Source organism: Saimiri boliviensis, chromosome 14 (assembly GCF_048565385.1).
Source record: "Saimiri boliviensis isolate mSaiBol1 chromosome 14, mSaiBol1.pri, whole genome shotgun sequence".
Classification (NCBI taxonomy): Eukaryota; Metazoa; Chordata; class Mammalia; order Primates; family Cebidae; genus Saimiri; species Saimiri boliviensis.
Window position 1 is genome coordinate 26,096,044 of NC_133462.1, and position 14,569 is coordinate 26,110,612.

At 35.1% G+C, this 14,569-nt stretch overlaps 1 protein-coding gene across 1 annotated transcript in view; it reads left to right on the top strand.

Annotated features, from left to right (window-relative positions):
• LOC120362689 (uncharacterized) overlaps positions 1 to 14,569 on the top strand; it is a 48,894-nt gene that overhangs the window by 20,278 nt on the left and 14,047 nt on the right. Inside the window, exon 2 of the mRNA XM_074385691.1 lies at positions 13,832 to 13,908. Within this exon, the coding sequence (XP_074241792.1) occupies positions 13,832 to 13,908 (77 nt within the window). The remainder of the gene's footprint in view (positions 1 to 13,831; positions 13,909 to 14,569) is intronic.

Genomic DNA, 14,569 nt, shown 5'->3' on the forward strand with positions numbered 1-14,569 from the left:
TTGGTTGGATTTTATTTTGTTTAAGAATTCTGAACATAAGCCCCCAATTTTTTTCTGGTATAGAATTCTGCTGAAATATTTGCTAATAGCCTGATTAGGTCCTCTTTGTAGGTGACTTCTCTCTGGCTGCCATTAATATTGTTTCATGTTGACCTTGGACGATCTAATAACTATGCTTCTTAGTCATTAGAGTATCTCACAGAGGTTATTTGACTTTCCTGAATTTGCATATTTGTTTTTGTTACATGGAGTATTATGGAGATGTCTGTTTGGTGCATTTGGTGAAATGTTAAGCTAAGTCTCAAATGGAAAAGTTGAAGAAATGTTCATGGACAATATTCTTACATATGTTTTCCAAATTGATTGCTTTCTCTCTCTCTTTTAAGGAATGCCAACGTGCCATATATTTGACTTCTCTGTGATCCTGTATTTCTAAATATTTTCATTTAATTCTTTTTTCCTTATTTTTGTCTGAGTTCACTCAAAGAACCAGTCTTCGAGCTCAGAGATTTTATCTTCAGCTTGCTTTATTCTGCTTTTAATACTTCTGATACTCCTACCACAGTAGTTTGAGCCAATTTCACATCTTGTGGGTCTTTCTGAAATTGTGCCTGCTGTTAGGGGCTTGCAACAACCTGGCAGGCAACTAAGGGTATAAGAAGCTTTGGTGAGGAACTGAGGTTTGAAAGGAGGCAGGCACCTTGGTTTCTGCTATCACTCTGCCACAGCTACCACTACCACTGCTATTGGCATGTGTGAAGGAGGATGGATCCCACTGTCCCTGCACTTCAAAACACTTTGGCTGACACCATCTATCAGAGTGTAATGACCAGTGGACCTGGAGCATATTCCCTTTCCCCTGGCCCCTAGCACAGTGGATTCCCAACTTCAAAGAACAAGAGAACAAAGTTGGAACCCCGTACAAGTCACTCAGAGCATGGTGTCCAGGAGCTGGAAGTTGAGTGTTGGCCACCTTAAATCTTCCATAAATGAAGCCAGCCAGATGAATCCACCTTATACCGCTATCAAACCCTCACAATTGTCAATTCGGATAAAGAAAAAAACTCATCCAAAAGTCAGCAACCTCAAAGATTGAAGGTAGTAAGCTCACAAACATGAAAGGATCAGTGCAGGAACTCTGAAAATGCAAAAAGCCACAGTGCCTCCTTTTCTCCAAATAAACACATCACTTCTCTAGCAAGAGTTCTGAACTGAGCTGAGATGGCTGAAATGACAGAATCAGAATTCAGAATATAGACAGAAACAAAAATCATTGAACTACAGGAGTACATTGAAACCCAATCCAAGGAAGCTAAAAATCATGATTAAACAGTACAGGAACTGACAGTCAAAACCGTCAATGTCATAAAGAATATAACCAACCTGATAGAGCTGAAAATCATACTACAGGGATTTCATGGTGCTGTCACAAGTATTAAAAGTAGAATAGACCAAGTGGAAGAAAGAATCTCAGAACCTGAAGACTGGCTTGCTGAAATAAGACAGTCAAACAGAGAAAAAATAATGAGAAAAAAATGAACAAAATTTCTGAGAAATATGGAATGATGTATGGACAAACTCTATGACTCATTGGTGTCCATGAGAGAGATGGGGGGCAGGGGAATGGGACCAACTTGCAAAACGCATTTCAAGATATCATCCATAAGAACTTCCTCAACCTAGTTAGACAGACCACCACTCAAATTCAAGAAATGCAGAGAACTCCACTAAGATACTTCACAAAAAGATAACCCCAAGACACATAATCATCAGATTCTCCAAAGTCAAAATGGAAAAGAAAATGTTAAAGGCAGCTAGAGAGAAATGTTAGGTTACTTACAAAGGAAACCCCATCAGACTAACAGTGGATCTCTCAGCAGAAATTCTACAAGCCAGAAGAGATTGGGGGCCAATATTCAACATTTTTAAAGGAAAGAAATTCCCACCCAGTATTTTATATCTGGCCAAACTAAGCTTCATGAGCAAAGGAGAAATAAGATTCTTTTCAGACAAGTAAGTGCTAAGGAAATTTGTTACTACCAGACGTGCCTTCCAAGAGCTCCTGAAAGAAGCGCTAAATATCAGTCACTACAAAAACACAAAGACTCATACCAGTGACAATATAAAGCAACCAAATAAACAAGTTTGAAAAATCAGTAACATGATGACAGGATCAAATCCACACATATAAATACTAACCTTGAATGTAAATGGGCTAAATGCCCCCAATTAAAAGACACAGAGTAACAAGCTGGATAAAGAACCCTTTGGGATGCTTTCTTCAAAAGATCCATCTCACATGCAGTGACAAATATAGGCTCAAAATAAAGGGATGGAGAAAAATTGACCAAGCAAATGAAAAACAGAAAAAAAGAAGGGGTTGCAATCTTAGTTTTAAGAAAAACAGACTTTAAAACAACAAAGATTTTTTTAAAAAGAATCAAAGAAGGACATTACATAATAGTAAAAAAGTTCAACAAAAAGTTCTAACTATTCTAAATATATATGCACCAAATACAGGAGCACCCAAATTCATAAAGCAAGTTCTTAGAGACTAAAGAGACTTAGATTCCCACACAATAATATTGAGAGACTTTAATACCTCACTGACAATATTAGATCATTGAGACAGAAAATTAACAAAGATGCTTAGGACCTGAACTCAGCACTGGATCAAATGGTCCTGATAGGCATCTACCGAATTCTCCACCCAAAACTAACAGAATATACATTCTTTTCATTGTCACATGGCACATACTCTAAAATCAATCATATAATCAGAAGTGAAACACTCTTCAGCAAATGCAAAAAACTGAAATAATAATCACTCAGACCATGGTGAAATCAAATTAGAAAGCAAGACTAAGAAATTTACTCAAAATCATACAATTACATAGAAGTTGAATAACCTGCTCATGAATGACTTTTGGGTAAATAATGAAATTAAGGTAGATATCAAGAGGTTTTTTGTAACTAATGAAAACAAAGAAGCAACATATCAGAATCTCTGGGACACTAAATTTTCAACTCCAAAGAAGTAGAAAGAAGTTTCTACCTCTAACCTGAGGTAGAAAAATTGCAGAAGACAAAAAATAAGCAAAATGCAAGTTGAACTGAAGGAGTTTGAACCATGAAAATTTATCGAAAAGGTCAATGAATCTTGCAGCTAGCTTTTTGAAAAAAAAAAAAATGAAACAGACCACTAGCTAGACTAATAAAGAATAAAAATCAATCCAAGAAACACAATCTGAAACAAGGGAGATATTACAAGTCATCCCATAGAAATATAGACAGCCATCAGAGAATGTTATAAACATCTTTATGCATATAAACTAGAAAACCTGGAAGAAATGGATAAATATCTACACATGTACATGCTCCCAAGACTGAATCAGAAAGTAATGGCATACCTGAGCAGAACAATAATGAGCTCTGAAATTGAGTCAGTAATATTGCCTAAAAAACAAAACAAATTCCAGGATCAGATAGATTTACAGCTGAATTCTACAAGATGTACAAAGAAGAGCTAGTTTCAGGTTGAAACTATTTCAAAACACTAAGGAGAAGGAACTCTTCCTTAACTCACTCTGTGAGGCCAGTATCGTTGTGATGCCAAAACCTGGCAGAGACAAAACAAAAAAAGAAAATTTCAGGTTAATAGCTTGATAAACAGCAATGCAAAAGTCTTCAACAAAATACTGGCAAACCGAATCCAGCAGCACATCAAAAAACTCATCCACTACGATCTTTGATCCATTGCGATTTATCCATTGGGTTGCCAGGTTGGTTCAACATATGGATATCAATAAATATGATTCATCACATAAACAGAACTAAAGACAAAAGCCAAGAGATTATCTCAATAGATGCAGAAAAACACTTTTGGCAAAATTCAATACCACTTCATGTTAAAAACTCTCAATAAATTAGATTTTGAAGAAACACACCTCAAAATAATAAGTGCCATCTATGACAAACCCAGAGCAAACATCATACAGAATGGGCAAAAGCTGGAAGCATTCCTTTTGAAAACTGGCATAAGACAAGGATGCTGTCTCTCACCACTTGTGTTCAACACAGTGTTGGAAGTCATGGCCAGGGAAATCAGGCAAGAGAAAGAAATAAAAGGCATTCAAATAAGAAGAGTGGAAGTCAAATTATCACTGTTTGCAGATGACATAATTCTATATCTAAAAAGCTCAACAGTCTCAGCCACAAAGCTTCTTCACCTAATAAACAATTTCAGCAAAGTCTCAGAACATAAAATCAATTGTGCAAAATTTACTGACATTCCTATACACTGACAACAGTAAAGCCAAGAGCCAAATCAGAAATTCAATTGCATTCACAATTGCCACAAGAATTCCTAGGTAAAATACAATACCTAGGAATACAGCTAACCAGAGAGGTAAAAGATCTCTATAAGGAGAAGCTTGGAACACTGCTCAAAGAAAACAGAAATAACATGAACAAGTGGAAAAACATTTTATGCTCAGAGATAGGAAGAATCAATAGTGTTAAAATGGCCTTGCTGGCCAAAGTGATTTATAGATTCAATGAGATTCCTATTAAACTACCATTGAAATTCTTCACAGAATGAAAAAAAAATTTTTTTTTAATTTATATGGAATCAAAAAAGAGCCTGAATAGCCAACGAAATTCTAAGCATAAAGAACAAAACTGAAGGCATCACGCTACCTGACTTCAAACTATACTACAGGACTATCGTAACCAAAACAGCATGTTACTGGTACCAAAACAGACACATAGACCAATGAAATAGAATAGAGAACACAAAAATAAGGCCACACACCTACAACTATCTGATCTTCGACAGTCCTGACAAAAACAAGCAATAGGAAAAGGACTCCCTATTTAATAAATGGTGCTGGGATAACAAGCTAGCCATAAGCAGAAGATTGAAACTGGACCCCTTCTTTATACCATATACAAAAATTAACACTTAATAGATAGATTAAAGACTTCAATGTAAAACCCAAAACTATAAAAACTCTGGAAAACAACCTGGGCATTACCATTCAGGACATAGGCATCAACAAAGATTTTATGACAAAGACACCAAAAACAATTGCAGCAAAAGCAAAAATTGACACATAGGATCTAATTAAACTAAAGCATTTCTGCGTAGGAAAAGAAGTGATCAACAGAGCAAGCAGACAATTTACAGAATGGGAGAAAAATCATGCAAACTATGCGTCTGGCAAAAGTCTACTATTCAGCATCTATAAGAAACTTAAGCAAATTTACAACAAGAAGAAAACAAACAACCATATTAAACAGTAGGCGATAAAAGTGAATGAACATTTTTCAAAAGAAGACAAACATGGATCCAACAAGCATATTTTAAAAAGCTCAACATTGCTGACCATTAGGGAAATGCAAATCAAAACCACTATGAGATATCATCTCACGTTAGTTAGAATGGCTACTATTAAAAAGCCAAAAAATAACAGATGCTGTCAGAGGTGTGGAGAAAAAGGAACGCATACATTGTTGGTGGAAGTGTAAATTAGTTCAATGGTTGTAGAAGACGGTGTGGCAACTTAAAGACCTAAAAATAGAATTGCCATTCAAACCAGCAATCCCATTACTGGGTATATGCCCAAAGGAATAAAAACTATTCTATTATATAGAAACATGCACGCAGCACTATTCTCAATACCAAAGACATGGAGTCAACCTAAATGTTTATCAGTGATAGACTGGATAAAGAAAATGTGGTATATATATATACCAGGAAATAGTATGCAGCTATGAAAAAGAACAAAATCATGTTCTTTGAAAGAACAAGGATGGAGCTGGAGGCCATTATCCTTAGAAAACTAATGCAAAAACAGAAAAACAAATACTGCATGTTCTCACTTATAAATGGGAGCTAAATGATGAGAACACATGGACACATGGTAGGAACAACACCCCCTACCTATCAAACAGTTGAGGTTTGGAGGAGGGAAATGCTCAGGAAAAATAACAATGGATACTAGGCTTAATACCTGGGTGATGAAATAATCTGTACAACAAACTGCCATGACACATTTACCTATATAAAACCTGTATATATGCCCCTGAACTTAAATTAAAATTCAAATAAAAAATACTTCTGGTTGTGTTGTAAAATTCTTGCAGTGAGTTTTTCAGCTCTGTTGGCTCAGTTTGGTTCTATATTAAAATAACTATTTTATCTTTCATTTTTTGAATTGTTATACTGGACTTTTTAGATTCTTTGGAATGGGTTTCAGCTTTCTCCTGAATCTCATGATGTTTCCTGCTATCCAGATTATTTTCAGACTTTTTGATGCGGGAATTTGGCATTGTGAATTTTTCTTTTAGCACTGCTTTTACTGTATTCCAGAGGTACTGATACCTTCTTTCACTATTACAATTCATTTCAAATATTTTTTAAATTTTATTATCGATTTTAGTGTTAATCTAAAAATTATTCAGGAGCAGATTGTTAAATTTCTATGTACATGTTTAGGTTTAAAGGACCTTTAGGAACTGACTTTTAGTTTTATTCCGCTATTGTCTGAGAAGTGACTTGATACAATTTCAACATTAAAAAAAAATGAGACTTCTTTTGTAGGCTGCTGTATGGTCTATGTTGGAGAATGTTTCATGTGTTGCTGAGAAGAGTGTATATTCTGCACTTCCAGGGTAGAATGTTTTCTAAATAGCGGTTAGGCCCATTTGTTCTAGACTACAGTGTAAGTCCAGGGTTTCTTTGTTGACTTTCTGCCTTGATAATCTGCCTAGTGTTGTCAGTAGAATATTGAAAACTTTCCCATTATTATTGTATGCTGTCTATCTCTTTTATTAGTCTAGTAGTAATAGCTTTATTAATCTGGGAGCTCCAGAGTAAAATGTTTGTATATTTAGGATTGTTATATGTTATAATATAGTTGATTATTTTATTATTGTATAATGTTCTTCTTTGTCTTTTGTACTGTTGTTTCTTTAAAGCCTGTTTTATCTGATTGAAGACTACTCCTATTTGCTTTTGGTTTCCATTTTCATGAAATATCCTTTAGGTGTGTCTCCGGAAGAGGGCAGATATTTGTTTTGTGATTTTTTTTTTTTTAATTCTACCTCTATTTTTTAAGTGTAGCACTTAGACCGTTTACATTCTATGTTGGTATTGAAATGTGAGGTAATTTTCCAGTCATCATGTTAATTGTTACCAGGTGACTTTGTTTTCTCCATTGTGTTATTGTTTTATAAGCCCTGGGAGTTTTATGCTTTTAAGAGTTTCTGTTGTAGTGTGTATCAACCTTTTGTTTCAAAGTTGATTTTTTTTTTTTTTAGCATTTTCTGTAGGGCTTGTCTACACTGACAAATTTCCTCATCATTTGCTTATCTGAGAAATACTTTTTTCCCTCTTTTATGAAACAGTTTCACTGGATCTAAAATTCTTGGCTGACAATTATTCTTTTTTTTTTTAGAAGGCTAAAGTTAGGATCCCAGTCATTTCTGTCTAGCAAGGTTTCTGTTGAGAAGTTTGCTGTTAGTCTGATAGGTTTTAATTCATAAGTTACCTGATACTTTTGTCTCACTGCGCTTAGAATTCATTCCTTCACAATAACTTTAGGCCTTAGTGATATACTTGGAATTAATCTCCCAGAATTTTTTTGAGCTTCTTGTTTTTGGGTATCTAGATCTTTAGCATCACCCAGGAAGTTTTATCAATAACTTTCTCAAATAGGTGTTCTAAAATTTTGTTTTTTCTTCTCACCCAGAAATACCTTTTGTTCTTAGGTTTGGCTGTTTTACATAATCTCCTATTCATTTGGGAATTTAATCTTTTTTTTCTGATTGGTTTAATTCAAAAGTTCTGTTTTCAACCTCTGAAACTCTCTTATATTTGGTCTAGTCTGTTGTTAAAACTTTCTACTGAATTGTAGTTGCCTAAAGGTGACTTTGATTTTCAGAAGGTCTGATTGGGTTTTCTTTAAAATATCTGCCTCTTTAGAAGAGTTTTCATTAATATCCTGAATTCTTAAAATTTATTTATGTTGGTTTTTATCTTCACTTTGTATCTCCTTGAACAAATTACTAAGGAACTTTTTGAATTTTTTATCTGGTATTTCAAAGATTTCTTCTTAGTTTGGATCCACTGCTGGACAGTCAGTGTAATATCTTTTTTGAGAATTAGAGAATGCTGTTTTTGATTTTGTTTTGTTTTGTTTTTGTATTGCCAGAATTTTGTTGTTGTTGTTGTTTTGTTCTTTCTCTTGGGGATGGACTATTGCTTGTAATGACTTTTGAATTTTGTTTCATTTTTTTTTTTTCCAGAATATGTGTGTGTGTGTGTGTGTTTGTTTTTTTTTTGTTTGTTTGTTTTTTGTTTTTTGTTTTTTTTGAGACAAAGTTTCACTGTGTCATCCAGCCTGGAGTGCAATGGCATGATCTCAGCCTACTGCAATCTTCGCCTCCTGGGCTCAAGTGATTCTCCTGCTTCAGCCTCCTGAGCACCTGGGATTATAGGCACGTGCCACCACACCCGGCTAATTTTTGTATTTTTAGTAGAGATGGGGTTTCACAGTGTTGGCCAGGCTGGTCTTGAATTCCTGACCTCAAATGATCCAAATGCCTTGGCCTCTCAAAGTGCTGGGATTACAAGTATGAGCCACTGCACATGGCCAATCGTGTGACTTTAATGTTTACAGTGTATTCTCACTTAGCTTCAGCTCTGAGTGCTTTCAGAGGCAAAGACTCAGTGTGAGTTTCTTGGTTATAGAGAATTTTTGTGTGATGGCTTTCTGAGACTCTGGCTGTAGTAGTGATGTGCCGGGTGCATGAATAGGTCCATTGTCTCTCGTTGGATGTCTTCTGTCTGGCTCACAGTGTAGGCTGCAGCCCACCACTTCATTCAAACCATCTATGCTTTCTTTCAGTTTTTCTGATAAATTCCTGTGTTGCATCTTGGAAAAAGGTTCACAGCATGAATCTTTAAAAATTATTTTGTCTTTCTACATGGGAGACACATGCTAACATTGCCTCCAATATGTCATATTGAAAAAACAAGATTTCTTATTTGACATTTCTTCACATATAATTTTACGTATCAAGTAATTCTAACTACCTTAATGTCTCTCTTTTTCAAATCTCTGAGATGTCTCAGGGCTTCTCTGTAACTATTGTAAGTTAATTCAAGGTCAAAAAGACTTAATTAAAACTTTCTTTTGAGAAGTTTGTCAAAAATGTCAAACAAAATATTTAAAACGCTTGACTCAATAGAATCATCATTATGAAAAAGAAGCAAATACAGAAAAGTTACATAGTTCTCAAAAAACTTTAAATTCTTTAATATTAAGAAAGCTTAGTTGTCTTAGTAATCAGAAGACCTAATAAGATATCAAGCACAATAAATTATTTTGATTAAACACAGAATTGTTTTTTTTCTCAAGAAGTTTGTATAAAGAGGTTTTTTAAAAAAGCCTTTTATAATCTCTTCCTATAGTCTCTCCAAAAGAAACCCAGTTGTTTTAAGAGAAGACCAATTTTTTTTTCAACTTTTACATTCAGGAGTTTATGCACATGTTTCTTACATGAGTAAATTGTGTGTCACTGGGGTTTGGTGTAAAAATGATTTTATCACATGGGTATTAAGCATAGTACCCGATAGGTAGTTTTCTGATTCTAACCCTCCTTTCACCCTGCACCATTAAGTAGGCCCTGGCATTTATGGTTTTACCTTTTGTGCTCATGTGTACTCAAAGTTTAGTTCACACTTACACATGAGAACATGCAGTATTTGATTTTCTGTTCCTGCATTAGTTCACTTAGGGTAATGGCCTCCAGCTGCATCCATGTTGGCAGGAAAAAAACCATTTCATTTTTTTTTTTGTGACTGCATAGTACGTATTCTGTAATGTATGTGTACCACATTTTCCTTATCCAGGCTACAGTTGATGGGCACCTAGGTTGATTGTACACCTTTGCTATTGTGAATATCACTATAATGAACAAAAACAAACGTGTCTTATGGGGACAATAATTTTTATTTATTTGGGTATATAACCAAAAATGGAATTACTGGGTTGAATGGTAGTTGCATTTTAAGTTATTTGAGAATTCTAAAAATATTTTCATAGTGGCTGAAGTAATTAATTCATATTTCCACCAGCAATGTATAAGCATTCCTTTTTCTCCACAACCTCACCAACATGTGTTGTGTGTGTGGGTTTGTGTGTGTTTTCAGTTACAATCATTCTGACTGCTGTGAGATGGTACTTAATTGTGGTTTTGATTTGTATTTCTCTAATGATTGGTGATGCTGATGATTTTTTTCTCATACGCTTCTTGGCCGTGTGTTGTCTTCTTTTGAGAAATGTCTGTTCATGTTCTTTGCCTGTCTATTAATGGGGTGGTTTTTTTTTTTACTTGCTGATTTGTTTAAATTTTCTCACAGATTCTGAGTATCAGACTTTGTAAGATATTTTCAACCATTTTGTAAATATCTTCAACCATTCTGTAGGTTGTCTGTTTACTCTTATTTTTTAATTTAATTTAATTTAATTTTTTGCTGTGCAGAAGCCCTGCAGTTTAATTCAGTACTATTTGTCTATTTTTGTTGTTGTTGCAATTACTTTTGGAGACTTTGCCATAAAATTTTTGCTGAGACCTCTATCCAGAATGCTGTATCCTAAGATTTCTTTTTAATTTTTAAAAATAATTTTAGGTCTTACCTTTAAGCCTTTAATTCACCTTGAGTTGATTTCTGTATATGATATCAAGGAAGTGTCAATTTTTAGTGTTCTGCATATGGATATCCAGTTATCTTAGCAACATTTATTGAATAGGGAGTCCTATCACCATTGCTTCTTATAAAATTTTCAAATATAAGATAGTTGTAGGTGGACAACTTTATTTCTGGGTTCTCTAAGCTGTTCAATTTGTACATGTGACTGTTTTTGTACCAGTGTTATGCTATTTTGGTTACCGTAGCCTTGTGGTATAATCAGTTGATGGGTAGTATGATTTCTCCAGTTTTGTTCTTTCTGTTTAGGATTGCTTTAGTGTTTTGGTTTGTTGGTTTGATGTCAGTAGTTCCATATGAATTTTAAAATAGTTATTTCCAATTCTTTGCAAAATGATTTGGTAGTTTGATAGGAATAGCATTGACTCTGTAAATTGCTTCGTGCTGTATGGACATTTTAATGTTATTGGTTCTTCCTATTCAGGACTATGGAATGCTTTTCTATTTTTTTTTTTTTTTTGTGATCTCTGATTTCTTTCAGTAGTGTTTTGTAGTTCTTCTTGTAGAGATCTTTTAGCTCTCTTGTTGCTGTATTCTTAGATATTTTATTTTTTTATGTCTTTTATGAATGGGATTATGTTTTTGATTTGGCTGTCAGCTTAGACATTATTGGTAAATAGAAATGTTATTGATTTTTGCACAATGATTTTGTATGCTTAAACTTGGCTGAAGTCATGTATTAGATCTAGCAACCCTTGGGCAGAGTATATGGGATTTTCTAGGTATAGAATTATATTGCCTGCAAAAAAAGATAATTTAACTTCTTCTCTTTCTGTTTTGGTGCCTTTTATTTCTTCCTTTTACCTGATTTCTCTGGCTAGGACTTTCAGTACTACTAATACATTAAACAGGAGTGGTGAAAATGGGCATTCTTGTGTTATTCCAGTTTTCAAGGGGAATGCTGCCAGCTCTAGCTCATTCAGTATGTTTGCTGTGAGTTTGTCATTGATAGCTCTTATTATTTTGAGGTATATTTCTTTGATGTTTAGTTTGTTGAAGGTTTTGACAGGAAGGGATGTTGAATTTTATCAAATACTTTTTCTATAAGTAATTTCAAAATTATTCTTTTATTCCATAATAACACACTTTTCGATTTTTTTTTTCAACTTTTAGGTTCGGGGATATGTGTGCAGGTTTGTTACATAGGTAAATCGTGTGTCGCTGAGGTTTGGGGTAATGAATAATACCATCACCCAGGTAGTGAGCATAGTACCTGATAGGTAGTATATAAAACTTCGCCCTTATCTAACTCTCTCTCTTCTTGTAGCACCCAGAGGTCTGTTATTCCCATCTTTATGTCTATGTGCACTCAATGTTTAGATCCACTTATAATTGAAAACATGTAGTATTTGGTTTTCTCTTTCTACATTGTTTCACTAAGGATAATGGCCGCCAGCTGCATCCATGTAGCTGCAAAGGACATGATTTCATTGTTTCCTAGGAGAAGATGGTTAACTGGGAAGAGACACAAGGGACTCTTTCAGGATAATGAAAATATTTTATATCTGTTGTGGTAATGATTGTACAATTGTATATGTTTGTCAAAACTTTAAAAGTGTATACTTAAAGTAGTTGCATTTTATTTTTGTAAATTATAAGAATAAAGTTGATGTTAAAAATAATACAGAGGTTTCTGCTCATTTTGTGTTGTTTCTTCTAGTTGTAACATTTGAAAACTATAGTATAAAATAGTGTATATTAAAAAATACTATACTATAGTGTATATATAATATACTGTAATACACTGTAGTGGATACTATGTTATAGCATAGTGTTATGCTGCTAAGGATACAGAGAAACTGGATCTCTCAAACATTGCTGCTGGAAATATAAATTGGTTCAACTGTACAGAAAAGCAGTCTGTCGCTTTCTTAAAAACAAATAAAATGTGTAACTACCATATGACCCACAACTATGCTTCTGGGCATTTATCCCTGAGAAATAAAAATTGTGTTCATTACATACTGTAATATAGTATATATAGTATAATACAGGACTTATTATACCAGGATATTGACATTGATACAATCCACTGACCTTAATCCAATTACCCCAATCTTGCTGCCTTCATTGTTTATGTGTATTATTATATTATTTTAGAATCTGTGTAAGTTCATGTCTTCAACACCACAGTTCAGATACTGGTCAGTTCCAGCATCAAAATGATCCCTTATGTTGTAATTTCATAACCACACCCTCCTTCTTCTTGTCCGTGTCTGCTCCCACCCCTTCCTCCCACTCTGGCTACCACTAATTGCTCTTCTATTTCTAAAATTTTGTCATTTCAAAAATGTCATATAAATGGAATTATACAGTATGTAACCTTTTAGAAATGGTATTTTTTTGCTCAACAAAATTCACTGGAGAGTCATCCAGTTTGTTATATATATCAATAGTTTGCTCCTCTTAATTGCTGAATATGATGTGATAGTCGGTTTTAAGTGACAATGTGATTAAGCCATAGTACCCAATTATTTAATTAAACACTAATATAGGTGTTGCTGTGAAGGTATTTTGTAAACATGGTTAACATCTATAATCAGTTAATTTTAAGTAAAAGACATTACTGTCAACAATGTAGTGGGCCTCATATAAACACTCGAGGTCCTTAATATAAAAAACTAGTTTTCCAAAGAAAAAGAAATTTTGCCTCATGACTTCAGCATGAGTTTCCAGTCTGCCTGTTTTGTCTACAAAGTTTAAAAGTGCCAGCCCCTACAATTGTGTGAGCCAATTTCTAAAAATGTCTGCTTTTTCTCTTGCTTTCTCTCTCTCTCCCTCTCTATAAAATCCTACATTAATTATCTTTCTCTGGAGAAGTCTAATTGATACACATGCCTCAAAGGCATCAGTTTGTCTGACAGTTCACCTATTGAAGGATATCTGGGTTGTCTCCAGTTTGAGGCTATTATTACTAATGTTACTATAAACATTAGGGTATAGGTGTTTGTATGAACATAATTTTCATTTATCAGGGATAAATGCCCAGGAATACAGTTATGTGTCATATGGTACTTACATGTTTCTTTTTTTTTTTTTTTTTTTTTTTTTTAGAAAGTACCAAACTGGATCTAAGATGGCTGAATAGGAACAGCTCTGGAGTGCAGTTCCCAGCGAGAACAACACAGAAGGTGAGTGAACACCACATTTCCAAATGAGTTATTACTGTCCACAGACCAGGAGATTCCTAGGCTGAAAAGCATGATGAGTTTCCAGCATGGCTGTTTCGGCCAGCACAGCAGGTGTCCACACAAAAACTCATGGGTGGCTGTTTCAGCTGGTGCCTGGAATGCCTGGGAGACAGAGCTACCTATTCAACTCAGAAAGAGGGGGCTGAAAACGGGAGCCAGGTGACCTGGCTCAGTCGGTCCCACCCCCACAAAGACCAGCAATCTGAAACGCTCTGGACTGACAGTTTCACGGCAAGTGCAGCTGGACCCAGGATGGTCCAGCTCTGTTGGGGGAAGGGCATCCACCATTATTGAGGCAGTTCGCCACTATTGAGGGAGTCCACCACTACCAAGGAAGTCTGCCATTACTGAGGCAATCCACCTTTACTGAGGCAGTCTGCCATTACTGAGGCAATCCACCAATACAGAGGCAGTCCTGCCATTACTGAGGCAGCCTGCCATTACCAATGCAGTTGTAACTGTACCTCTATAAACAAAACTGCAAGGAAGTTCACACAGCAGCTGGGCAGAGCACACAGCAGCTGGGCAGAGCACACAGCAGCTCAGCGATGCTTCTGCTGGCAGACTGTGACTAGGCTACCTCCTTGCTGGGCAAGGCAGC